The sequence below is a fragment of the Vollenhovia emeryi genome, unplaced genomic scaffold (genome assembly GCF_000949405.1).
Source record: "Vollenhovia emeryi isolate VEMERY1.0 unplaced genomic scaffold, V.emery_V1.0 DF939247.1, whole genome shotgun sequence".
Taxonomy (NCBI): domain Eukaryota; kingdom Metazoa; phylum Arthropoda; class Insecta; order Hymenoptera; family Formicidae; genus Vollenhovia; species Vollenhovia emeryi.
Genome location: NW_011967119.1, coordinates 53,905 through 78,052, shown reverse-complemented (window position 1 = coordinate 78,052; position 24,148 = coordinate 53,905). Strand labels below are relative to the sequence as shown.

At 29.1% G+C, this 24,148-nt stretch overlaps 6 protein-coding genes and 1 long non-coding RNA gene across 18 annotated transcripts in view; 6 read left to right on the top strand and 1 right to left on the bottom strand.

The window, feature by feature from the left end:
• LOC105559958 overlaps positions 1–3,816 on the top strand; it is a 5,476-nt gene extending 1,660 nt beyond the window's left edge. The window contains exons 2-9 of one of the 3 annotated variants that reach the window (XM_012008640.1): positions 818–937; positions 1,026–1,143; positions 1,406–1,598; positions 1,804–1,920; positions 2,294–2,384; positions 2,460–2,602; positions 2,721–2,853; positions 3,655–3,816. In XM_012008640.1, coding sequence (XP_011864030.1) covers positions 818–937; positions 1,026–1,143; positions 1,406–1,598; positions 1,804–1,920; positions 2,294–2,384; positions 2,460–2,602; positions 2,721–2,853; positions 3,655–3,708 — 969 coding nt within the window. In that variant the 3' untranslated portion in view covers positions 3,709–3,816. Of the gene's footprint in view, positions 1–817; positions 938–1,025; positions 1,144–1,336; positions 1,599–1,803; positions 1,921–2,293; positions 2,385–2,459; positions 2,603–2,720; positions 2,854–3,654 lie in introns of those variants that run through there. The other 2 variants (XM_012008639.1, XM_012008641.1) reach the window with 2 other exon arrangements.
• LOC105559961 overlaps positions 1–16,955 on the bottom strand; it is a 26,037-nt gene extending 9,082 nt beyond the window's left edge. The window contains exon 1 of the long non-coding RNA XR_001008784.1: positions 16,802–16,955. This is a non-coding gene — a long non-coding RNA (uncharacterized LOC105559961). The remainder of the gene's footprint in view (positions 1–16,801) is intronic.
• The window catches only part of LOC105559968, a 427,615-nt gene that overhangs the window by 371,052 nt on the left and 32,415 nt on the right, over positions 1–24,148 (top strand). The gene's annotated exons all lie outside the window — the stretch shown is intronic.
• On the top strand, positions 5,911–7,974 carry LOC105559959. Its single transcript, XM_012008642.1, has 4 exons — positions 5,911–6,005; positions 6,711–6,807; positions 7,540–7,656; positions 7,831–7,974. The coding sequence occupies exons 1-4, from the start codon at positions 5,942–5,944 to the stop codon at positions 7,943–7,945; spliced, it is 393 nt and encodes a 130-aa protein (XP_011864032.1). The 5' UTR covers positions 5,911–5,941; the 3' UTR covers positions 7,946–7,974.
• Positions 10,600–14,658, top strand: LOC105559960 (odorant receptor Or2-like). Of its 4 annotated transcripts, XM_012008645.1 has the most exons (9): positions 10,600–11,001; positions 11,816–11,935; positions 12,011–12,128; positions 12,266–12,521; positions 13,051–13,161; positions 13,493–13,583; positions 13,739–13,884; positions 14,210–14,342; positions 14,416–14,658. In XM_012008645.1, exons 1-9 carry the CDS (start codon positions 10,858–10,860, stop codon positions 14,467–14,469), a joined length of 1,173 nt encoding a protein of 390 aa, XP_011864035.1. In that variant the 5' UTR covers positions 10,600–10,857; the 3' UTR covers positions 14,470–14,658. The 4 variants fall into 4 exon arrangements, with proteins under 4 accessions (XP_011864035.1, XP_011864036.1, XP_011864034.1 ...); XM_012008646.1 differs by having other exon boundaries at positions 12,374–12,521; positions 14,210–14,658; XM_012008644.1 differs by having other exon boundaries at positions 13,081–13,161; positions 14,210–14,658.
• LOC105559963 lies at positions 17,157–19,592 on the top strand. 2 transcript variants are annotated; one of them, XM_012008648.1, is made up of 8 exons: positions 17,157–17,278; positions 17,425–17,542; positions 17,689–17,950; positions 18,197–18,310; positions 18,567–18,657; positions 18,738–18,883; positions 19,227–19,359; positions 19,438–19,592. In XM_012008648.1, exons 1-8 carry the CDS (start codon positions 17,162–17,164, stop codon positions 19,486–19,488), a joined length of 1,032 nt encoding a protein of 343 aa, XP_011864038.1. In that variant the 5' UTR covers positions 17,157–17,161; the 3' UTR covers positions 19,489–19,592. The 2 variants fall into 2 exon arrangements, with proteins under 2 accessions (XP_011864038.1, XP_011864037.1); XM_012008647.1 differs by having other exon boundaries at positions 17,157–17,282; positions 17,429–17,542.
• The window catches only part of LOC105559964, a 6,563-nt gene continuing 3,422 nt past the window's right edge, over positions 21,008–24,148 (top strand). Inside the window, exons 1-7 of one of the 3 annotated variants that reach the window (XM_012008651.1) lie at positions 21,008–21,173; positions 21,263–21,382; positions 21,796–21,913; positions 22,195–22,273; positions 22,344–22,460; positions 22,912–23,002; positions 23,947–24,089. In XM_012008651.1, coding sequence (XP_011864041.1) covers positions 21,027–21,173; positions 21,263–21,382; positions 21,796–21,913; positions 22,195–22,273; positions 22,344–22,460; positions 22,912–23,002; positions 23,947–24,089 — 815 coding nt within the window. In that variant the 5' untranslated portion in view covers positions 21,008–21,026. Of the gene's footprint in view, positions 21,174–21,262; positions 21,383–21,795; positions 21,914–22,011; positions 22,274–22,343; positions 22,461–22,911; positions 23,003–23,946; positions 24,090–24,148 lie in introns of all 3 variants that reach the window. The other 2 variants (XM_012008650.1, XM_012008649.1) reach the window with 2 other exon arrangements.

Sequence of the window (24,148 nt, the reverse complement as noted above, 5' to 3'; positions counted from 1 at the left end):
ACAAGATTCTATTATTAGAGATTAAATATGTGCTTTATAAATTTACCAAGAAAGAGGTAAAATATTAAAAAATGAGTATTAAAAATTTTATGAAAGTCCCTTTGAAACTCTTTACTGGAAATTACAGGATATTGTGTAAGTTTAGTGCGTTTTGGAAGATACTATACGTATAGGACTGAAAATTTTTGTTTTTATGTTTAAATCTAATCTAATCTAATAAATGTTGGACCTGATCAATGAATTAAATGTTACCAACAAGGTTTTCACTCCAATTGCTATATTAGCCCGGCCGTTTTGTTTTTTTCAAAAGGCCACGCTTTTTCTTAAACTACACATAAAACAAAAAGCTCTCGCACATCTTATTTCGACTTAATGAATTTTGTTCACAAGCTTGTTCCTCCTGACGTGGAACGTCCCATATACATATACAAGAATATATAAATAAGTTACAACGTATGGTGTAAATTTACAGACAAACATAAATTATATACTTTACATTAAGATTTTATTTCTATGTACAAGATAACTATACACTTGATTTAAAAGAAGAATTTAACCCTTAATTACAATTGACCAAATCTGGCCTACACGACTACACCCGCGGAGTAGTTTTGTACCCTAAATTTTAAGAGTTTTAACTGAAATAAAATTTAAAAAGTTAATAGTGTTTGATCTGGTGTAATAATTAAACATTTACAGACATGGCTTGTGCCAAGTGAGAAATATTTATACATATAATTGTACAATGAGATACATTTGTATCCAGCCAGTGTAGTTAAGAGTTATTATAAAAGAGAATTAAGAATTTTGTTTTTAGTTGGCAGTATTTATTACGCACGAATATAGTGCAACATTGTTTATTAACGCCACCTCATTTTCTTTTCTTTGTGTGGTTTATCTCTTGAAATATAATACGGTGTACTTCAATTCTAATCATGTAAGTAATTAATTTTAAAAAGTTGATTTGAGATGGCTTTATGGGATATCTATTTAACATTTTAATAGCTCATTGTTTGTAATTATAGGTGAAAAATCTGTTTGATCAAATTCAATGCGATTGGAAATTGATAGAAAATATGGACGAACTGAAAATAATTAAAAAATATGCATATAAAACAAAATTATGGGCAATCGCAACTACGTGTAAGTTCAAGAAAACACGGTTTTCGAATAATATTTGTGGGATTTGGACTTTGTATAGAAGTAAATAAAAAAATTAATTAAAAGAAAAAGAAGACAGAAATGTTTAAAACCAAATTAGCGCTTAGACAAATATATACAAATAATATACTACCAATTATTGTAAATATTATCTCTTAAATTTGAATATTTTCAGTTATCGTTTACCCAGGGACATTCTTGTTTGTTTCAACTGTATTTATACCAGATGTTCTTGACTTTATAGCGCCTTTAGATGAACCTCGTCAACGAAAATTTCCAATACAAGTAGAACTCTTTGTCGATCAAGAGAGATATTTTTACCATGTGTCAGTTTTCTTTATAATACTTGCTTTTGTGGGTATGACAATACTTATGGCGACGGAAAACATGTATATGATATTTATACAGCATTCTTGTGCATTGTTCGAACTTATCAGGTGAAACAATGAAATTCTTTACACAGGCGATATTTTATGTTAAGTTTTTGCAGCATTTAATCTCAACTAAGCATTATGTTATGTTTTTCACTATCTTGTGAAAAATGGATCGGAGACAATTCAATTAGCAAGTTTATTTTTAAATATTTTTCTTATCGATTACAATTTGCATGTTCTCTCAATCAAGACGTAATTGTATTTACAGTTTTCGCTTAACATGTGCGTTTGACACAGACATGTCAAAAACGACACCCTCAAAAACTAAATGTAAACTTTGCACTAAGTTGTTAAGTGCTCTTAACACTCATCAACATTGTTTAAAGTGAGTACTTGACATACTCTGTAATGCTATAATCGTTGCATTGAGCGTAAAATGAAAGCTTTTAATAGCATTTTATAAAAGTAATGAGATCATATGTATTCGTTACATCTAATTTACATATTATCGTTATACATGGTGTCCCAATTTAATGTTTCACCCCAGATAACTTCTCTATTTTTAATCGCAGAAAAAAACATTTCAGACAAAAGTTGTTCGGTTCGAAGGGGGACATAAGACGGTGCCATTTTGTCGAAAACGTTCTTTTCTGTGATTAAAAATAGAGAAGTTATTTGGGGTGGGACATTAAATTGGGACACCCTGTATAGTACATTTTATATGTTTGTAACGTACATTATTGCCGTAACTTTTTAAGATTCATCGAAACTATGCAACATAATTTTGCGATGTCTTACTTTTTCTTATTTGTTGTTGGTGTGGCTTCGGCCAGTGTTAACTCGTATCGCGTGAGTAACTTTTCAAGCATCATCAAAGTATAGAGGTCATAAATTATCTGACAATATTATATTTATTGATATCAGTTTATTGACGCAGTCACAGTACACGATATACTCGAAGCTATTTTATCCGGTTTATTTGTATACGCTCATGTGTGCTATGGTATATTTATGGGACATTTCGGACAGGATATAATTAACCATAGCGAATATTTTTTTCAACAAATGTGAGTGCATCTTGATAAATATCATGTTAATTTTCTTACTTTACAAAGAAATATTTTAACTATTGCAAGATTTCTGAATTATAGCAGTAAAAATAATTTTAAGTCTTTAAAATTATAGATATAGCACGCAATGGTACACAGCACCGGTACATGCCCAGAAATTATTACTCATGACATTACGGCAAAGCGCGAAGAGCAGTAAAATAATGGTCGGCGGTTTATTTGTCATATCATTAGAAGGTTTGGCCACGGTAATATTACGTCTACAATTATAAAAATATACACCTATGTATATTTTATCATATCACGCATATATTATTAACGAGTCAACTACTTGAATTTTTAAATAATTTTTCTCCTGTTTTTATAAGATTTATCTTCTATTGAATTATCTTATAAGAACAAATAGTATAACCTTTTAGATAAAAAATATTGTTATATAGTAAATTAAATTAATTATACATTAAGTGTGAAAATATTATTATACAGGGTGGTATGTAATACCCGCCTCACTTGTTATTTACAGATAGAGCGGATTAGACTGAGTTGAAAAGTCCTGTACCATTTTCCAATTTTTGCAATGGTTAACGAGTTATTAATTTTTAAAAATCGCTGTCTTAGCCCTGCCTACCGCCCAATTCAAGCGCCCAATTCAAGCGCGCAGCAGGATGCAGCCGTCCCGCGATTGGCGTTGCTTGGCGCGCGGGGGAGACACACGGCAACGGCTACGTATAATAAACTCTCCGCGCGCCTAGCAACGCCAATCGCGGGACGGCCGCATCTCGTCGCGCGCTTGAATTGGGTAGTAGGCCGGGCTAAGACAGCGATTTTTAATAAATAACATCTCATTAACTATTGCGAAAATTGTAAAATGGTAGAGGACTTTTCGACTTAGTCTAGTTCACTCTATCCGCAAATAAGAGGTGAGGCGAGTATTACATAACACCTTGCATAAAAGTCGGAAACATATATGTAGAAAATTTTAAGGGAGCAATTTTTTTAAATGAAACGTAAGGCAAAGGAGCAATATGAAAAAAACTTTCTTGTTTCAGCTTATAAGTATGACAATGTCTTACTGTATGGTTTTGTACTCGGTTCGTAAATAATAATGCAATATATTTACGGCAGGAAATGCAATCGTCACAAAATTATCTAAAGAATAACTTTACTGATAACAAGCCGATGAAGGTTACTTAATTACAAAAATAAAAATATATAACTGTGATTATTCCACGACTTTTATTATACATATTACAAAAATTTCTTTAGAAAAATAATTAGTAGCATAAACTTTATAATTCTCAAATTATACAATTTGATATAAAATATCTATACTATACATTATTCTTTATCTGCATAATTCCAATTTACATTTTTGTTTACTTTGTACTATATTTGTACTTAAAATTTGTCAAATTACAATGATTCACTAAATTAATACATAATTGTTTTTAGTATTGTTTTCTTTTACTTTTTATTTCTTTAAATTTGTGTCTAACATTTGTGTTTTGGTAAATATTTTGAACCACATGAATAATTTGCATGGTAAACACTTGTAGCGATAAATGCAGCTTTTGCAAGATTAATTTATGATAATTGGCAGTCCAAAGAATAATGAAACGTAACGGATGTCATATGTCACATCTGTGTCATCGCATCTGTATTAATATTGGCACGAAAATACGAGTTTGTAGATTGTTTGCGTACATAACTTCTTTGCGTGAAAATTGCTACGTATTGTATTTAAAAAATCAACAGAGATACGTATGTAGTACGTGTTCAATATATTCAATGGGTTTATTTCATTGACAGGGGATCTTATTTCAATAATAATTTTAGAACAAAATGTATTACAACAAAAAGGCATCGAAATACACAGAACTATTTTTCAGATTATTTAGATTTATTGTCTAGCTTTGCAATATTGTACTTACTCTAAACGTAATGATGAAAGAATAAAAAATGTCTGATGTTGGTAACGACGACATCAGTACGTCACACTGTTTACTGAATTTAGTTTAATTAATTTTGATCATGTGTTAAGTTGTATTTGATACACAGAATCTTATCCTGTTTAATCGGAATAAATAAATCAATTACTAACAACAATTGTTAATAGCAACTATCGCAGCAACGAAATCAAACATATTATTTTTACTGTCTTAAATTGTAATATTATAATAATATTTCTTTAATTAATAAACCAACTGTTTTTATGTAAGAATTAGTACTAAAAATACTAAGATTATTATTACTTTGTAACAAAAGACCCAATGGTATAAGGCATTCATGCATAAAAGTATTTATGCTACCATACGAATCTAAGGAAAGAATTGCAAAAAAGTGTAATCAACTAATAGAGTATCATATATTTTTTGTTATGTTTTCTTGTGTCTACGGATATGAAAGAATTGTCTTAAAAAAAAGAAGAACGAATCTAGTAGTAATTTCTAAAATTATATTATTTACTATTATTTCATGGTAATACGCCACTCTAATCATTACAGCCATTTCACCCCTTGTATAAGTAATTCTGCTATCTTTTTGTCGCGCTGCAATAACGTCATGCATAATGAAACGACTATAATCATCTTTCTTTCCCTCTTGGTTGCGGTCGAAAATGCGCTGTCAGTTGTCTCGCAGAAATGGACTTCGATGGTAGTCGATATTATACACTTAACCGAGTGATGTTATCAACTATCGGGTTATGGCCATACCAAAACGCATGGCATCTCCAAATTCAAAGAATGTGTTGCTTCCTTTATACTGTATCTTGCATACTAATACAGGTATTATCCAATTTTATTATTGACAAATAAGGATAATTACAACTATCAACTATATTATATTTTTATTTTGCTTTCTTTCGCTTGTAATGTAAGATTATATTTTATCGCGTGACTTGCAGTCATTTGCATTTGTCACACATGAATACAATTTGGATCTTCTTCTTGAAATTTTATCATGTTTGATTCCTTGTTTCATTGTCGTCTTGAAATATGTCACATATTGCGTGAAAATCAAATCGGTAAGTTAACCCAGTAATTACATTTCATACGATATAAACGTATGCACTAGAAAGAGTGCAATAAAACTTTTTAATTTACTGTAAATAATTTTTTCTGGACAACTGTTAAGAAATAGTAAAGTTGTTATAAATCAACATAATTAAAGTATTTAATTATAACAGGATTTGACATTAATACTTAAAATAAACATTGTAATAATTTAAAAACTGAGCATCATTATAGACATAAAAGTAACGTACATTGTGCGCAATTATAGATGAAGAAGATGATGGAGATGATAAAGTACGATTGGAATACATTGAAAAATAAAATGGAATATGAAATAATTAAGAAACATACTTATGTAGGAGCATTTTATGCACAGCTATTTGCATGTAAGATTGGTGATACTTTATTATGCTATATCACAAATGTGTGTAATACATTAACATTGTATAAATAATATTATACACTTATACTTAAAAAAACTAAATTTTCAAAATGTGTGTGCATTGTGCATTATGTGTATTGTGCTCATTATATTATGATTTTTTGTTTTTATTGCATTTTAATTTTTTAAATATAAAATTAATTGTCTCAGAAAAATTAACTATTTTAATTTATTAATTAAAATTAAAGAAGATATTTCTCAGCATTAACGCAAACTCTGAGCGGCTGGTACCAACGGGTGCTACACTAGCTACACTGTCAGCTACACCGCTTACACCACAGTGTACGCTACGGACATGGCTTGCGTTTGTGTTCGTGGGCATCGTGGTGTAAGCGGTGTAACTGACGGTGTAGCTAGTGTAGCACCCAATGGTACCAGCCGCTCAGAGTTTGCATCACTGTCTTGCTAGCTTCGTATTTATGTTCAAGTTTTTAACTTAATCTTCATGCAACAATCAATATTAATCTTGTATTAATAATTACAGTAATGAGCTATAGCTTTCCGATATTCTTCGCTAGCGTGCACTTTATACCAAATCTCCTTGATTTTGTGGCGCCGCTTAATCAGTCTCGTTTACTTCAACCGTTAATTGTAACGGAATATTTTGTTGACAGCAATGAATATTTTTATCCCATTCTTCTACATTTAGTTGGATGTATTTTTATGATTCAAATTACATTGATGTCTACTACATCTATATACGTAGCATTCATACAGCATGCATGCGGACTGTTTGAAATAGCTAGGTAAACTAAAATATGATAAATTAATGTAGAGATTCTATATATTTGAAATATATCTCACTTCTTTCATTGCAACTGTAAAATATAAATATACAGGGTGGCCCCGTATATTATATTTATTTATCGGTGGTTGATAAATAAAATATACGAGAAATACTCCTCGAGTTACCGATCTTATCTTTATTTTGGCTGGATTAACCATCGATCTCTCAAGCCTTATAACTTGAAAAGTACTTAATGAAAAAATACTTTATTATAGTATTTTGGAAAGTTCTCGAGATAAGCTACAAAAATGTCTAACGAAAAATAGGGGGTTCCATTTAAAAGAACAAAGTTGACCTTCATATGACCTTGGCACGTTCATCCAAGGTCAATCCATTGGTACCATCTTATGTTCCCCTTCGAATAAAACAACTTTTGTTTGAAACATTGTTTGATACAAGACCTTGGTTTTCGAGAAAAGTCAATGCGTCACTTAAAACGGGCCACCCTGTATAATTAAATAATGAATAACATTTTACTTTTTCATTAATTTTGCCACAGAAATAAATGTCTAAATTAAATAACAAGGTGCATTTTTAATTTCAAAACTTAGAAATTTGTAACAAATAATATATCAATTTATTAGTGAAGATGTCAATTTTGACCGGGCTAAACCTTGGTATTTGAATGTATTAATATCGATGTAAAAATGTGCTCAACATTTATAAGTTTTATATATGTATATTCTTTCAGCTATCGTATTGAACATGTTCTGGACAATTATAAAAGAGAAACTTTAATTTCTGGAAAACGTTGCGTAACTTGCACCAGAATAATTAGTGCCGTCGACATTCACAGACGAGCTATCGAGTCGGTAGTTTCTCATCACATTATTAAGGATTTAAATATTATTTATATTTTTTTCAAACTTAAGCTTATGTGGTAATTTTCTCGTGGATTTGTGCGATATACTCGACTATTCGACGATAATCACGTAACATCTTTGAGTGATCCATGCGTAACACTTTTTTCTTATTGTTAAAGGTTTTTCGAATTTATGAAGGATACTTTTGTAGTAATGTATTTTTTCTTACTTTTACTTGGCATAGCATCTTTAACTGTTAGTCTGTTTCGTGTGAGTAAGATGTTGTGGAATTGATAATTTCGATCAATGGAATAAATAATGTAAAAACATATACATATTAAAAATTGTATTTCTCGGGTATTGATATAAATATATTTGGTAAAGCGTTTTTTTCCACTGCAGAGAATTGAGATTTGAAAAATTTTTTAGGCTGTGAATACAAAGGGAATTATTGAAAATCTGTTTCCTGTAACAAACGTATTTATTCATTTATTTTATTTCTTTTTTGTCAATTATTCGGGACAAAAAGTATTGAATCGTAGCAATGATTTTTTACCAAAGATGTAAGTTGTAAAAGATCGATACTTATGAACACGTAATTTTAAATATTTATCATTTTATAGTTTTTTGCACTATGCACAAGAATGCTAATTACGTTCATACAGTGCTATGCACAAAAGTTTTTATTATAAATTATAATGTTATTAATGTTATTTTTATTATAACAAAAATTAGTCGTGCTGTCATAACTATCTCATATGCGAAACTTTCCTTAACATAAACACAATGCATAACATGATTATTTGCAGATTTGTAAGCATGTAAAATGTAAGCTCTTTTTATTTAATAACATTTGCTTTATTTGATTTCTGTATGTATAAAATAAAAATATACTTATATTGTTGCATAGTTATAATAATTATTAATTAATAGTTGTATAATTATAATAATTAATATGAAATTTATTTTAAAAAGTTGTAATGTGTATTAAAATTTTAATTTTACAATTTTTAATAAATATTGTATTAATTATCGTGTTAATATATTTTGCATAATAATTTTATTGTATACAGGATGTCATGTGATGATCGAATCCGTCGGAAAATTTAGATAGAGCGAGGCAAACTGAATCAAAAAGTCCTGTATCATTTTGAAAAGTTCTCAATAGTTTTTGAGTAATAAATAAAAATGTTTGGACGAATGAGCGCGCGAGAAACAGTAGGCCGGACTCGGGAGGCATGTTTTATGTGTTTAATCTCGTAGCAACGGTGGGCGTCCGATAGTGGGAGGTGGGGCGACGCGCCGAAAAAAGTTGTCGCCCAGCGAGCGGCGAGCTTTAGATGAAGTTTTCCGCTCGCCTCTCACCGCTGCGAGACTAAACAAAGAAGCCATTAAGTGTCTCTGTCGAGTCCGACCTACTGCTCGTGCGCTCATTCGCCCAGGCGTTTTGATTTATTACTCGAAAACTATTGAGAATTTTGCAAAATGATATAGGACTTTTCGATTCCGTTTGCCTCACTCTATCTAAATGTTCCAATTGATTTGAACATCGCATGACACCCTGTATATGTATATAAGGTGTTCCGTACTTTTTATAAATACTACCTTGGGAAGGTAGAACGGATTGAAATAAACAAGAAAGTCCCATACCGTATTGCAATATTTGCAATAATAAGTTCTATATTGAATATTAAAGTCGGACAAATAAGAGCGCGCCGAGACGGCACGGGGGAAGTGCGCAAGCCGTTGGAGTCATAGCACGGCCCAATTTATCTAGCATTGACTGGCGGCGCGTGGCAAGGGGATAGCGTGGCGTCGCCGCTTGCCGCCAACCAATACTAAATACAGTCGGCCGTGCTATGACTCGAGAGGCTGGGCGCGCTCTTATTTGCCCGACTTTAATATTTAATATCTAAAATATAATATTATTGCAAAATTGCAATACGGTATAGAACTTTTTTGTCCATTTCAATCCGTTCTACCTCCCCAAAATAATATTCATAGAAAAGTATGGGACACCCTGTATATATACACACGCACACGCACACACACACATATATGTATGTATAACTATTATATAACAATAATTAATAGTGATGTGTCATTATTATATTTTTAGATATAATTCTAAGTGGCATATGATGCCGTTGCACGCGCAGAAATTGATATTATTTATAATGCAAAGAAGTTTGAAAACTTGTATGTTACTCGTAGGTGGTATCTATATTGCGTCATTGGAAGGTTTTGCCACGGTAATACTACGTTTTGTTTTTTAAATTATGACATTATTTTCAACATATATGTTACCTTCTTTGCGGATTTTCTTCTTGTTTTAGGCTATGAGCACATCCGTGTCTTACTTTATGGTACTTTATTCAATACGATGATGTAAACGACAATTGCTTACAGTTGATATTATATAAAAATTAATATTATATAAAAAAGGAAATTTTTTAATTAACAGTAATGTATAATACCATCTGAAAAATTTTATACCTATACAGCTTTGTAATTTCAGAAGATTATAAGGTGTCACAAAATATTGTGTGTCTTCTACATGCCAAATAATATAAATGTGTTGTTCTTTGCAATTACTTCATTTCTTCGTTACTTAACTTCTATTTCTATAACATGTCAAAGTTGTATAAATCACAATTTCACATATTTATAATGTATGTTTTTATAAATTAATATAATATATTTTATTGCAATAATATATTTTATTTATTAATATATTAATATCTAAAATATAATGTGTTAGTATAAAGCTCTATCTTTGAGTGTATCTTATGGGTAAAATTATTACGTACCTAATGCACGAAAAATACAATACTATAATACTAACAGACTAATCGTAAGTGAAATGTAAACTGTAACTGCGCTTGTATGGGGAACAAATAAAGAATAGCCTCAAGAAACACTTTGATAAAAGTCTATAGAATGACATATAGAATAAAAGCATAATTTACATAATTGCTAGCATCGTTTTTTCTCATGCTGCGAATTGCCTTTATTTTGCCGTTATTTTTCTCGCCTTATATAGCTACATTAAACTGGAATTTGTGATATTGGATAATATGTGGAACTATAGAACAAAGTTCTCGCAAAAGGAAAAATAGTATCTAATAAAGAGCATTGTTGAATGCTACTGAAGTGAAAGACACTAAAGTACTTCGAACACGCGCACGCGAACTTATCAAAGAGGAATGGAATTTCTTGGATATCACTACTATAAACTATATCGAATCTGTCTACTGTCACTTGGTCTATGGCCATATGGTGACTCATACTTTAAGCAAATTTACGCAATTTTCTGTATCTTTACGATTCTATTTTCAATAATTGCTCAGGTATAACTTACAAAACACGTGTACTAAAACACTTAGTTAATGAAGGAGTATTAATATTCAATGTTTTATTAGACTATAATTTACATAAAACGTATTCTCTATATTGTTTTTTCTTTCTATTTTATTGATTATTATCTGAGCCCTTAGACTATTTTCGTTCTATATTGTATAAATAATACGTTACTTTTAGACGGCTTTGTAATTTATTTACTTTATTTTATCATTTTTCAACTATGTAATATTATGGCAATAGCACTCATGCAAAGTGTTAATTATGGAAAATTTTGAATACCGCCTGCAATATAAAAATGCTATTAGCTATTTTTAAAAGTATATAATAAATAATTTTTAGATTAGTTTTAAAAGATATTAAATTTATAGAATTATTTTATTGAAACATACAAGATTATATATATATATTAATTCTTTGAATATTAAACTTTGTGTGTGTGTGTGTGTGTGTGTGTAAGTTACAACCTATGTTTGTTGACTTTTAACTTCAACATAATAAGCAAATAAAAATAGTTTATTATTGCAAATATACACGAATATTGCAATCTAGTCTCAATAATGTCAAATAAAAATATATTTTTTTAAATTATGATAAAAATATTACTAATACTTATAAATAGTATTTTATATTTTAAAGCTTAATAAAATAAAAAATTTAAAGAATTATGTTATACATATACATATACATACAAGTAATTCTTTATAATTTTTATGCAAACAAACATGCACTTTGTATTCTGGACTGATAAAAGAAGAAACCGTTTTGCTAGCTTGACGATATGTATACAATTTATGATTTCAGTTGTTGAAAATATTTACAATGGAATACAATCTCGAGTTAGTGTTAACTGATTTGTCATTTGCTATTCCTTTCATAGCTTTTCTTTTAAAATATAGTACTTTTTATATACTATCTCAAAAGGTAAGGTTTTGCATGAAATTGTTTCGACGATTCATTATCTGAGTTTCTTGTCAATAAACTTAACGCATGAAGCAGATTAAAGAATTAATGGAACATATTCAAATTGATTGGAATGGGTTACAAAACGAAGGAGAAGTCGAAATAATACGGAAATATGCCAAAACCGCAAGAAACTACATGTATGCAGTTGTGGGTAGGATATCGAATAAAAAGTATAAATTATACAATATAGATTTATTTTGTATAATTACAAACAAATCTATTTTGTCTACGAATGACTTTTGTTTGTAATTTCTTATAGGCTAGTCTTAAGAAATTTTATGGTTTCAGGCCTAACTTATCCCAGTATACTTCTTCTTATTTACATTTCAATGCCAGATATTTTTGACGTTGCAGCATTAAACAAATCACATATACCAAATCTTCCATTCTTTGTAGAATATTTTCTTGATGAACAAAAATACTATTATCCCATATTATTGCATACAATTGCAACGATTACTATCGGAGTTGTAACAATTCTAGCTACAGAGACATTGTTTTTTGCATATATTTATCATGTTTGCGGCATGTTTGAAATAGTTAGGTAAGATATATTGTATGTATAATGTATGTATAATGAAGACTTAAGCGAATAAGAAGAGAATCGTTATATTTGTAGATAAAATTACATACATACACGTATAATTCTTGACTATACATGATTATTATCTACAGGGTGAGTCTTTCCATATCCGACAAAATTTTTGAGAAGATAGAACGGATCGAGATGAACGGAAAAGTCCTGTACCATTTTGCAATTTTCGTAACAGTTAACAAGTAATTAATTATTAAAAATCGTTGTCTTGGGCCGGCTTACCGCCCAATTCGAGCGCGTGGCAAGATGTGACCGCCCGGCGATCGATATTGCTATGCGCACATCTCGCCACGCGCTCGAATTGGGCGGTAGGCCGGCCTAAGACAACGATTTTTAATAATTAATTACTCGTTAACTATTACGAAAATTGCAAAATGGTACAGGACTTTTCCATTCATCTCGATCCGTTCTACCGTCTCAAAAATTTTGTCGGATATGGAAAGACTCACCCTGTATACCTACTTTGCATTTATTACAGTTACCGAATAATGTGTGCATTAAATAAAAGCATATTATTAACATTAAATAAGGAAAATACAATTCGCGTCAAATTAATTGATGCTATAGAAATTCATCAGAGAACTTTCGAGTTAGTATTCTACTACTTTTATTAACCATAATAAATTACATTAACATTGTTTTAATTTCTTCATAATTGTCTCTTATGTAACTATTTTAAAACAAGTCTTTAAATTAAATTTATTAATTTTTATTAAATAAGGATTTTATTAATTAAAGAAAGAACCTATCTTTATTTATTTATTTACACATTTTTTTGTTATTCATTGTTGCAGATGTCTTTATCTTCCCTAGTTTTATTAATTTGTTGCGATTTTAATGTACTCTTGTATTATGTTATAAAGTTTTGCAAATATCTGTTAAAAAGTATTTTAATGATAAAAGTTTTTATTTTTTTAAAGGTTTTTTGAATATTTAACATCTACATTTGCGTTATCCTACTTCTTTCTAAGTGTTCTGGGCGTAGCTTCTTTGAGTATAAATTTATTTTGTGTAAGTAAAAGAAATTGATTTGCGCACCATTAGTCGTATGTTTATATACGAGTATGTTAATAAAAATATAATACTTCCAGTGTATCTATTTATTTTAATCGAAGTAGCATCTGCACATAGAGAATATTAGTATAAATTCTTTTGATATGTTTCAGCTTTCTCAAGTTGCCATTCTAACAAATAAAAAAAAAGATGTTGCACCATTTGCGGTTTTTGTAATCGGTCATTTTTATTATTTGTTTATCTGGAATTATATGGGACACAAGGTTATAGATAGTAGTACAGAAATTTTTAAAAAAGCGTGAGTATCGTCGATGAATTAATGATTCAAGTTATTATGTCCATTTAATGTCATACATATGTAGATTTATTATATCGGAATAGAATTATTTTATATAAAATGTAATAATTTAATACTTTTACGGTTAAAATCATTTATACAATATATCAAAACTTTATTACAAATACTATTAATTATGTTGTTGGCAAATATAAAGAATTGCTGAAGTTAATAAATATTTAAAATTAATAAGGATATTTCCATCAATTATACTTAAACGCGCAATGAGTTGAATAGCTTTTTTTCTAGAACAGGGAAGTACATTGAATATTATGAAAATTTTTAGATATGAAACACAGTGGTACACGGCGCCTGTGCAAATGCAAAAATTATTATTGTTCATTATGCAAAGAAGCATGAAATCTTGCAAATTGGTTATGGGTAACGTGTATTATGTGTCACTGGAACAATTTACTTCGGTAACTTGTGACATGGATATGACAAGAAATCTTACTTCATATTTTTCTCAAAATAATAAATTAATTTTTTCAGCTTGCAAGCATGTCGTTATCTTACTTCACAGTACTTTATTCTGTGCAGCAATGAAATTTGTAAAACGAATGGAAACATAGTGAGTGGTATAGTTATTTCTATTCGAAGATAATAGCTACTTTTAACACATTTTATGCAAATCAAGGATCAAGCTGGAAATTTATAATAGTTTATATGTTGCTCGATAGAATTTTGTTCTTTATCTATATTGAATACTATTAATAAATAATAATTTGCACTCTCGTAATGTCTTTTAATTCTATAGCTCAATATTACAATTACATTGAGTAATTTAAATTTATATTAAATAATCTTTTAAACACTAGAATGTAATATAAAAATAGTATTATATTCAGTTTAAAACTTATTGCATGAATGTAAATTCAATAATCTTTTTCCCATTATTATTTTTGTGGGTAACACTTTAACAATTTTAGTAAAAACTAAGTAAAATACCGAAAAAGAATTTAGAAATATATCGGATGACAGTTGACGTCACATAAACATTAACAAAGAAATTGCGTACGATCACGCTCTCCTCAAGTTGAAATATAATAACAAAATATAGACGCTTATCCATAAAATATAAGACACTCTAAGCAAACTCAAATAATTTGCGATGGTTAACTCTTTTTTAAAAAATAACGATTTATACAATCTTAAGGTAAAAACTAAGTTATTTTTAATATCACGTAAACGTAATCTTATTGTGTTACTTATTGTATTATCATTACATTTTTCACTCTATTGGTATTATTTTATAATATTGATACGTTCGACGAAACAAGACTAGTAAATAATGTATTATTATTTAGAAAGTAATTTTTTTATTTTATTTTAATTATTTAGAAAGTAATAGGATAGTAGGCAAAAGTTGTGCGTGTGCGTGTGTGTGCGCGCGCGTGTGTGTGGGTAGGTATGTGTGTGTGTTCAAAAATTAAAATCAAAATTAATCCTTAGGGAAACATTGAAACATTTTAGTATAAATGTATCTAATTGTAAGCAGATACAATCTTGCTTTGGAATCGATGTTGTAAATTAAATCGGATATTTTTGTTGCCGTTTTACTTATGGCTATATCGGATTTATGAAATGGAAGCTGATTCAAACGATCTTCTGCATCGTCATTTTTCTTATGTTTCACACGATTACGCAGGTAATACAAATGGAACTTAAATATATGTATATGTACACTTATACATAAAGAACATTTAATAAGACGTACATAAAGAAAGATATATACATATAGTTAATATAATAACGTATTAATTATCAACATGAAAACAATAGTGAAAATAGACAATATACATATATAGAAGGGTACACTACAGTAACTGTTTTCTATTTTCTTTTTTATATTTATTGACTTTTTATTTTCGCCGTAATTATCGTAAGACATGTATGAGACAAAAATGTCATACAAAGCACAACAAAATGAAACGTTTGTGTGTACACATATGTAAGGAAGATAATTGAAATGTATTAAAATATCTTTGAATTAGTATATGTTTGCATAGTTGTGATAGTATGATTATTTTTATAGTTTCAGAGATATTCATTGATAGAGATACATAAATATTTATATGATATTATGAAATTATTGATTTATAATATACTTTTAATAAGATAAAAATTTTGCAGTTATATTTATTTATCTGAAATAAAATTATTTCTGTAACTCAGTTCCTGTATATTATGTAATCTGTTCTTATTTTCTATTTCTTATTTTAATATCATTCTTACAAATTGTTTACAAAAAATTGTTTTAAAAATGACAACCACACATAAAAATTAAATTTAATTGTTAGTGTGTGATTAAAACAAGTACATGCTAGTATTATTATATGCCACTTCTTTCAAGTACTAAGTAAATCGCATTTTACCTTATGTATTTTATATTCTCATCAATGACTTTGTTATTGATGTCAGGTGTTAGAACTAACTCGAGCTATAAGAAAAGATGTTATTCTCAAGACGAATTAAATGCGAATGTATCGTGTTTGAGTAGCATAGATGTTCCACTCGTTACTGCGCGTGCGTTAGTTCAGTGGGGAAGAAAATATCGCTTTATTTTTCGCCTTAGACCATATATTGCGTAATTTAAGTAATTTAAATAATTGCATCTTTGCTTCTCTCTCTCTCTCTCTCTGTCTTTAAACAGAACTTCTCTCTGCCTATACATATAACAACGGAGTTATTATTCTATTGAGGAAATTTAGTAAAAAAAAGGAAAAAAAGACGCTATACCTTTTTTAATAGCGTTATAATTTTGAACAACAACTGCAATTCGATATCAATTGTAAAAATTGAAAAAGTTCAAAGACTTAATAAAACACGATAGGAATGATCATAAGAATTCGAGTGGCAAGTAAATAAACGTTCTTACCTATTGAACGAATATGGATCTTGTAAGTAACATACATCGCTATTATAACATACATCGTGTTCTTTTGACTTCAGTCGGTTTGTGGCCATATCAAGATCTGAAAATGAAAAAAGTTCAATGGGTTATTTCTTCTGTTGTTCTCTCATCTTCTATCATTATTCAAGTAAATAAATATATTTAATACAAATATGTATAGTACAAACATTTTTATGTGATGTAACACCTTGTGTGTACTACAAGCCAATATATATTTTTATTAACATTTTTATTATTTTCTCAAGACATTTTTGAATCTATGTGCTAAGATTTAACAATAAATTTGTTCAACTTTGGCAAGCAAATAATTATTATTTTTAGTTTATGAAATTTCTCACAACTGAGTACAGTCTGGATCTTCTACTGAAGGTTCTGTCATTTGCAGTACCTTGTATGGTGTTTGTCTTAAAGTATGCTTCTTTTTGCTTCGGTAGTGAAACAGTAAGTCAACAGCAGTTATGAGATTTATTAATATAAGACAATATGAAATTTTTATAATATATCTTCTATCAACATTGCGTTGCTAGCGCTTTATATAATATTTTGGGTTAACTTGGGTTAGCTTAAAAAGTCTAGAAAATCTACAGGTAGAATATCTCATGGAGAGTGTTATAAGCGATTGGAATTTGCTGGAAACTAATGCTGAGCTTGAAATTATAAAAAAACATTCTGATTTTGGACGATTATATGCATTGTTCTTTACACGTAAGACAAATGTTCTTTAGTATATTTTGCATTAATCTGAAATACTTTTAATGGATTAATTTATTTTATTAAAACATTTAAAATTTTATAATACAAGAAATATATGGATTTTATTTACAATATATTTATATTTTATATACTTTCAGTGGCTGTGTACTCCGGTTTGTTTTTTTATTTGTTGATTCAATTTATACCAAATTTCCTCGATATCGTAGCACCGCGAAACGAATCACGGTTGCATAACATACCACTAGCTGCAGAATACTTTGCCGATGAACAGGAATATTATCTTCCGATTTTATTGCATATCGATATAATAGCTCTTATAGGATTCACCACTGTGATTTCTACGGAATCTTTAATTACAGCGTATGTGCGACATGCCGTAGGGATGTTTGAAGTCGCTAGGTAAATTTTAAATTACATTGTACTTTTTTCACAAGAAAATTATTTTTTATATACAATAGTATTGAAAATATTGAAAATTGGAAATAAAAGAGATAAAACAAGGAAGTAAAAATGTTTCAAAAAGGTTTCATTTATGAGTATTCATCAATACTACACTTTATGATATAATTTATATCATGTGAATAAAAATAATGTATTTTATGCATAATGAGAGAAATTAGTTTGTTGCACATCTAATTATTTTAGTTACAGAATAGAACATGCATTTGACGAAGTATTAGACATGATGACATCACAAAAATGTTGTTCGTATTGTAGAAAAATAATAAACGCCGTTCATATTCATAGGAGAGCGACACAGTTGGTATCTCTCGAAAACTATGTTTGTTTTATGACATTCTTTAATGAGTATTAATTTTTGTGGTAAATTACTATTTGATCGATTAATATATCTCATTTTATTTAACATTTATTTCAAGTAATAATGAGCGAAAAATATAAATTATATTTAAAAGTTAATATTTTATAGTAAATAATCAATGTATTATTTTATCAATTATATTTAGTATGAATGAAATCAGTACAATTTATTGTCAAAGTATTTGTTTTATTCAAGATTTATCGAGTTTTTAAGATCCGGCTTTGTTATTTCATATTTTTTCTTACTTTGCTTGGGAGTTACTTCTTTGACTGCTAATTTACTGCGTGTAAGTTTGTTACTGTATTTTGTACTGTATATACGATTAATCAGAATAAAATTATAAAACATATTTTATCTCTTACATAGCTCTTTTTAGCTACACAATATCTAGACAATTTACAAGAATGCATTACAGCCGTGTTACTCGTCCTCGGTCATATTTATTATATATTTTTTGGCAACTACACTAGCCAGAAATTAATAGATCAGAGCACAGATGTATTTCACAAAACGTGGGTATATTTTGTAAAATAATTTGTAAGATCAATTTTCATAGATTATTATAGTTAAATAGACGCATAAAGTTTTAATGCATCCACATAATAACGTGAAATTTTGTATATTATTTATATTACATACAAAATAATATTGAAGAAATTAAAAAGCGTGTACGTAATCGTTTACCAGAGATTTTATTTTGCGATTTAAAACGATAAAATGTAACATGTGAAAGATATAATTTTTTAAATCTCACAATAATGTATTTTAATTATATGTATATTGTTATTAGTAATAACTATGTAAATACTTATGTCAAACTATATAAACGCAATACTAATTATATTGTGTTTGTAGATATGTATCACAATGGTATGATGCTCCACTGCATACACAAAAATTACTATTATTTATGATGCAACAAACCATCAAAGGTACCGCTATGTCCGTGGGTGGTATATTTGTCCCATCGTTGGAAGGTTTTGCAACAGTAATTAATCATTTTAATTTGTTGTAATATTATAATAGTATTGTCTCGCGTATATGAAAAATAAGTCTCTCGTTTCAGATCACCAGTATGTCGGTCTCATACTTCACAGTAATTTCTTCTATTAAGTAATATCAAAATATCGATCATAAAGTCAGTCATATATGTATAGCAGCACACATTTTTAATTTTAAAGAATCCAAATTCCGAGACATAATAAAGAGATCTTTAAAAAACTTATTATATCTATAAATACTATCAACTAGAAGAAAGTATATAAACACGTTTAATATATAATAGTTATTAATTTATTTTGTCTTACATTTTATTTTATATTGTTTATACCGATGGTATATCTATGATAAGAAAGATAGAGTTAACTGCAATGTATGGCGATACATCTCAAATTATTGTAAATTTCATATTGCACTCTTAACTAATTAGATAACAAGCTTGGAGAATGATGTAGGTTTGTTAAAATACATGTACTGTGTCGTTGTACGTGCAGATATAATACTGGTAATACTGAAAAGCGTGAAAAACAAGACCTTCCGGCAGTATATTCATCCCATCATCCGAAGTAGTGCAAATATACTGGTAATCCGATATAACTTTGAGCAACGATGCGAGGTGAACACTTTATGTTGCAGCTTACCAGCTTGTCGCTGTCTTACGTTATGGTAATTTATTCTATACGTTCGTAGTGTGCGTTGTTATATAAAGAAAGTTGCAGCTGATTTGCATTAATTTAACACGAAGATCAACTAGCAGATCTGTTTGGCAATGGCGGATGTTGTAATTGATGCCACCATTTGGAAGCTTATTGGCTGACAATATTAAGTTACCATAATATACATCTGTCTTAATGATTTTAATAAATCCAATATTATTGCTATCGCCAGAATATTTTATTAGAATAAAGATTAGAGAAAAGAGAAAATTATTGCTTAAAATGTACAATAAATTTAGCTAAAATCTATTTTTGTAATAATAATATTCAAATGGATCAATTTAAACCTAATTATGGAATTTGTTCAATTAGCTGTAAGAATAATAGTAAAATACAATATTGTGTAAAATTGGATAATATATAAGATTTTGTCTATGACTTTAAATTAGAAATTAGAAAAAAATGAATTTTCTATTAGAAACTATTAGAATCTATTAGAATAAAAAAAGTCGATCCCCACTTTTAATAATCATAAATGTTTCTAAATTTCCTATAAGCAGATAATGTTAGATTGTGTTACAGAAATAATATTAAAACATTACTATTATATCAACTCTTACTGACTTGTTGAATGAAAGATAAGAATTGCAGGAGCTAGGAAGCTTCCTGTATAAAGAATTGAAATAAACTGAGGGATATAACCACAGTTGCGCTTGCGCTACTTTAAACGAAAGAATAACAAACATCATATCTACGAATTTAAATATTAAAGAGAACACATTATCGTATGGCAATTTACTTTACGTTTTGTCTTTTCCATGAGGCGCCAACCTGGCGTCGCGCGTCATGAAAATTGTCCAATTATGGTCATTATCAGTTATTTTAATATTGCTACTTATGAAAAAAGAAATTGTACAGAAGTAATTGATTCTAAAGTATCTAGGAACAGAGGGAGAGTCTGTCTCGTGTGAATATAGTCGTATTTTTGCCAGAGTACAGAATGGACTTTATTGGAAGACGATACTATAAGATCAATAAATTTGCGCTGAATTTTCTTGGATTGTGGCCATCTCAGGCAAAAACAAAGCGCATAAAAATTCGAGTTATATTCATCTATACTATGTGTTTAACCTTTTTATTTTTTCAGGTGCATTAATTCTTTTTATTACAATACGCGGCGGGTAAAAAATTGACACACTTGAATCGTTAATAATTTAGAATTGTTGTTATTTGCAGTTATGTACATTGGTTACTTCCAAGTATAATCTGGCTCTGGTTCTTAAAGTTTTTTCTCATTTCTTGCCTTCTTTCATTTATACTGTGAAGTACAATGCTTATTATATTAATACTAAAAGTGTGAGTTGTATTTTATACCCTTTTTCATTTAATTTTCTCGCTAAATTTTTAATTATAATTCCGTTTTATAAGTTTGTTTATTATTGAAGAAACATATATGTATGTAGATATAAATATTTAGAATCTTTATCTTAATTATGCATGTAGTTAAAAATACACAAAGACTCTACAATTGGTACAACAGCACAGATATTTTTCTATCATTGCTATTTATAGCAATATATTTATAATAATACAATTGTGAGAATATTTTCATAACGATGCATTCGAAAATATAGATTTTTATGACTTTTTTTGCACATCATCATGATATAGAATGCAAGAAAAGTTAATATTGTTAAATAATATATACATACATATAATATAATTATATATGTATATTGTTATTAAGATCTCAAGTATCGCAATTATAGGTTAAATTATTCATGATTGAAATACAAAATGACTGGAATGCTTTAAATGACAAGAAGGAAATCGAAATAATCGAAAAATACGCTTATTTCATGCATGTTTTTACGGGAATTATTATGCGTAAGAGAAGAAGATATATTTTGGAATTCTGTTTAGTTCTCTTGAGATTTATTTAGAAAACCTTATTTAAAGCATTATTTTATTTCAACATTCCACAGTATTTACTTGTACCTGTTTGATCGGCTTTATCTTTGTGGAATTCTTGCCAATTATACTCGATATTGTTGTGCCATTGAATGTATCTCGACCGCATGACGCCCATGTTACAACGGAATATTTTATCGATCGCGAAAAGTATTCCGTTCTTATAATATTACATGAAGTTGTTACGGTTTCCGCAGGAGGCTTAACAATGGCTGCTACCGGAACAATGATTATGGCTTATGCACAACATGCTTGTAGTTTAATGAAGATTGTTTGGTGAGAAAATCTGATTATGATTAATCTATGAAATTATTGATCGTTTAATTGATTAAAGAGACGTTTTTAGCTATCGTATGGAACATGTGTTAAACGAGAATATGCTGCAACATTCTAATCCTCGAATAGAACGCATAATCTGCAACAGAATAATACACGCCGTAAATTTGCACAAGAGAGCTCTAAAGTGCGTATCAGATTGAATTCATAACAATAGAAGAAGACGGTCAAAAATGTAGCTGATGATATTTGCTTTGATATATCAATATATGTATAGTCAAACATTGCTTACAATGATTATTAGATTGCAGATTTGTTCACTAAATTATTTATTAATAACAAAATAAAAGTAAACGGTGGTCTGAGATTTACTGTCTTTATCGAAAACTGAACAAATTACATGAAAAAATAAATAGCACATTCACTACAGTATGCAAATTAGTTTTTTTTCCAAAACGTGGTTATTACAAATTTTATAATAAAATAATTTCTATCGTAACAATATCTTTCATAGTACTTTTGAATTATTTTAATGCTATATCTCAGTTAATATAATATTGTACTTATTTCAAGTACTAATTAGATATTGTATACTTATCTTCCATCGATATGAGATCTTTCTTTCCTTTTTTTTTAAGATTCGTTGATCTAATTTTGTCAGCTTTTGCGATATCATATTCTGTTTTAATTATCAGCGGTGTTGCTTCCATAAGCCTTAATTTATATCGCGTAAGTACAAGTACTCAATGACACTTTACTCACGTAAAGTACTTTACTCGAGTAAATTTTACATATGTACAGTTGCATATTGCATAGATCATTTGAAAATTTCTTGAAATGAAGTACATATAGCACTTGCACATAAACATCATATACATAAGGCTGTTTCATTTGAACCAAATTACGTAAAGCGTAGTTAAATCCGGCCTACTACTTTCCGTGTGTTCATTCGTCCAGATGTTTTTGTTTATTACTCAAAAACTATTACGAATATTGCAAAATTGTACATAATTTTTATATTCAATTCACTCCGCTCTATCTACTCTCTACGGGTGATTCGGTTAAAACGGTATACAGAGTGTTTCCATTTCAACGTCAAAACTTCAGGAGTGTGTGAGAGGACCGATAAAAAAGTCCTTTGAAGATTTTCTGCTTTATTTTGGAAACAGTCGTAAAGAAAGAAAGAAACCATTTTTGTTTTTCCATTATTTTGCTTTCTTAATTTTACTTATTCATGTTATCATCTATTTACGTAATGAAGATATATTATTCAAAATGCTGGCCTCTTGCAGCAATACAAGCATTACATCTAGCATTGAATGCTCTGATTGCAGCTAGACATTGTTCTTTGACCACCCCGATTACTCGATATAATACCTATGGATTTCTTCGTGTGAAAAACCTTGGAGGGAAAAGTTTATTTGGCCAAGTTAATGTCAGTCAACTCAAGAGAGCAACTGAGACATCGTAGTTGCAATGCACCAAATATCACCAGAACAATGTCTTGTTGCAAGATAACTCAGTGCATTGATGTAAAGAGAGATTGCGTAGAAAAATTAACATAATTGTAAAAAGATATGAGCAGTTTTCTCTATTCCATTGCGAGAACTTTTCAAATGATTATTGTGAAAAGTTATGATAACACATCGTTTGGTTATTATGCAATATTGCAGCTTCTTCAACCGTATATGAGACATGACATTACAGAATTGTTTTCAACTATTATACTCCTTCTGGCTCATTTGGTTTATATGTTTATGGCCAATTATGTTGGTCAAGTAGTAATAAATCATAATGACGATATTTTTACTACAACGTGAGTATATCGTAAAATTTTTACTATAATACATTTTTTAATTTTAATAAGTAGTAGAA